The sequence below is a fragment of the Arachis ipaensis genome, chromosome B06 (assembly GCF_000816755.2).
Source record: "Arachis ipaensis cultivar K30076 chromosome B06, Araip1.1, whole genome shotgun sequence".
Lineage (NCBI taxonomy): Eukaryota > Viridiplantae > Streptophyta > Magnoliopsida > Fabales > Fabaceae > Arachis > Arachis ipaensis.
Window position 1 is genome coordinate 120812007 of NC_029790.2, and position 1493 is coordinate 120813499.

The following is a 1493-nucleotide window of genomic DNA, read 5'->3' on the forward strand; positions in this document are numbered from 1 at the left end:
CGAATTAATAACTAAAAATCAAATCGATTTGACCAATTTATCAATTTTTTATTAATTTTTGACCAATTCACTTTGATAGATATTGTTAAAATTAATTAAAATATTCGATACGTTCCATTCTCAAACTTTTAAAAAATACCATAAATTTAATAATTGAGTGTTACACCAAAATTTTGTCAGTATTCAGAAAAATTAGCCCCTATTTTTATCCTGTCGGCCAATTTTCAGATAATATTTCCCTTCAGATACAATTCACGACTAATTTTACTTTGTTATCTTTGCTAAGAAATAATATCATAAATAAATAAAATGAATAAGAATATGTAAAATAATGCTTACAGTTGATGGAGATTTGAGCACACTCTTTATGTCAGCTTGTTCAAGTGACCCATTATAGTGATACAGAAGGAAACACAGCAACACGATCAAGAAAGCTATCAGAGGAAGATGAAGAGGCTTTCTCAATGCTAAAGCTCTCATGCTTAATTCCCAATGGAAAAAATAATGGTATGGGAAATTTATTCTAAGTTGGCTGGATTATAGAATTTAGTTCTTATGTCTTCTGGCCATTGAAAATAAAAAGAAGCCAAATTACGTATTTAAAGGGCATTTCTTTGCATAAAAGCAGAACCCAAGTGGTTCTCGGACTAAGCAGAAACAGACAATATGGAATAAATGGCTGTCATAAATTTTATTCATATTTTTTCTCTTTCTTTAAAAATTTTCTCTACGAAAAAGAAAAAAAATTTAATTAATTTTCCAAATTTGTTCGATTGAACAATTATTTAGAATTAAAAAGGATATTCTTTCCATATTGTTAAGAGAAAATGAAAATTGTGTCTAATTAAACGAGTAAATAATATTTTTCTCTCTTTTATATTAAAATCAAATGTAAATCTTGAGAACAAAAAACATAAAAACATACTTATAATTCAATGAATATTTTTGTAAATAAAAATCATATTACAAATATTTTTAAAACATATCATTTAATGAAACTCGTTTAAAAAGTAACATAGTAATGTTTCAATCGAAAAATAAATATGTGAACATGATAATTAAGTAGTCAAAGAGAACAATTAATAATATCAAAGGACAATTTTGTAAACTACTTTTGGATTTTTGTAAGTGATAGATTCTAATTAGTTGACCCTTGAATACATTTAATGGATCATGAATTCATATGATAATGGATTGACTCAAAAATCAGGTAAATTAACTATTATGCCCAATAGGAAGGAAAGGTCGGAAAAGGTTCATTATTGCTTTCCATATATGTGCCATCCATTTGTCTAATTAAATATTCATCCCAAATCAGCTTAGCACTTAAAATCAGATATGGTATGGTATAGTAATATATGGTATTAAAGAATAATAAAGATTGACTATTTATCTATTTTTTATTTTTTATTTTTTATTTTGCTGACTGTTGATTGGATAAGCTTATGTGGATTCAACGGAATATGGTTGTAACGAAATCTAATAGAGGCTTT

At 26.3% G+C, this 1493-nt stretch overlaps 1 protein-coding gene across 1 annotated transcript in view; it reads right to left on the reverse strand.

The window, feature by feature from the left end:
• The window catches only part of LOC107605028 (uncharacterized protein At4g15970), a 2448-nt gene extending 1789 nt beyond the window's left edge, over positions 1–659 (reverse strand). Inside the window, exon 1 of the mRNA XM_016306763.2 lies at positions 340–659. Within this exon, the coding sequence (XP_016162249.1) occupies positions 340–480 (141 nt within the window). The 5' untranslated portion in view covers positions 481–659. The remainder of the gene's footprint in view (positions 1–339) is intronic.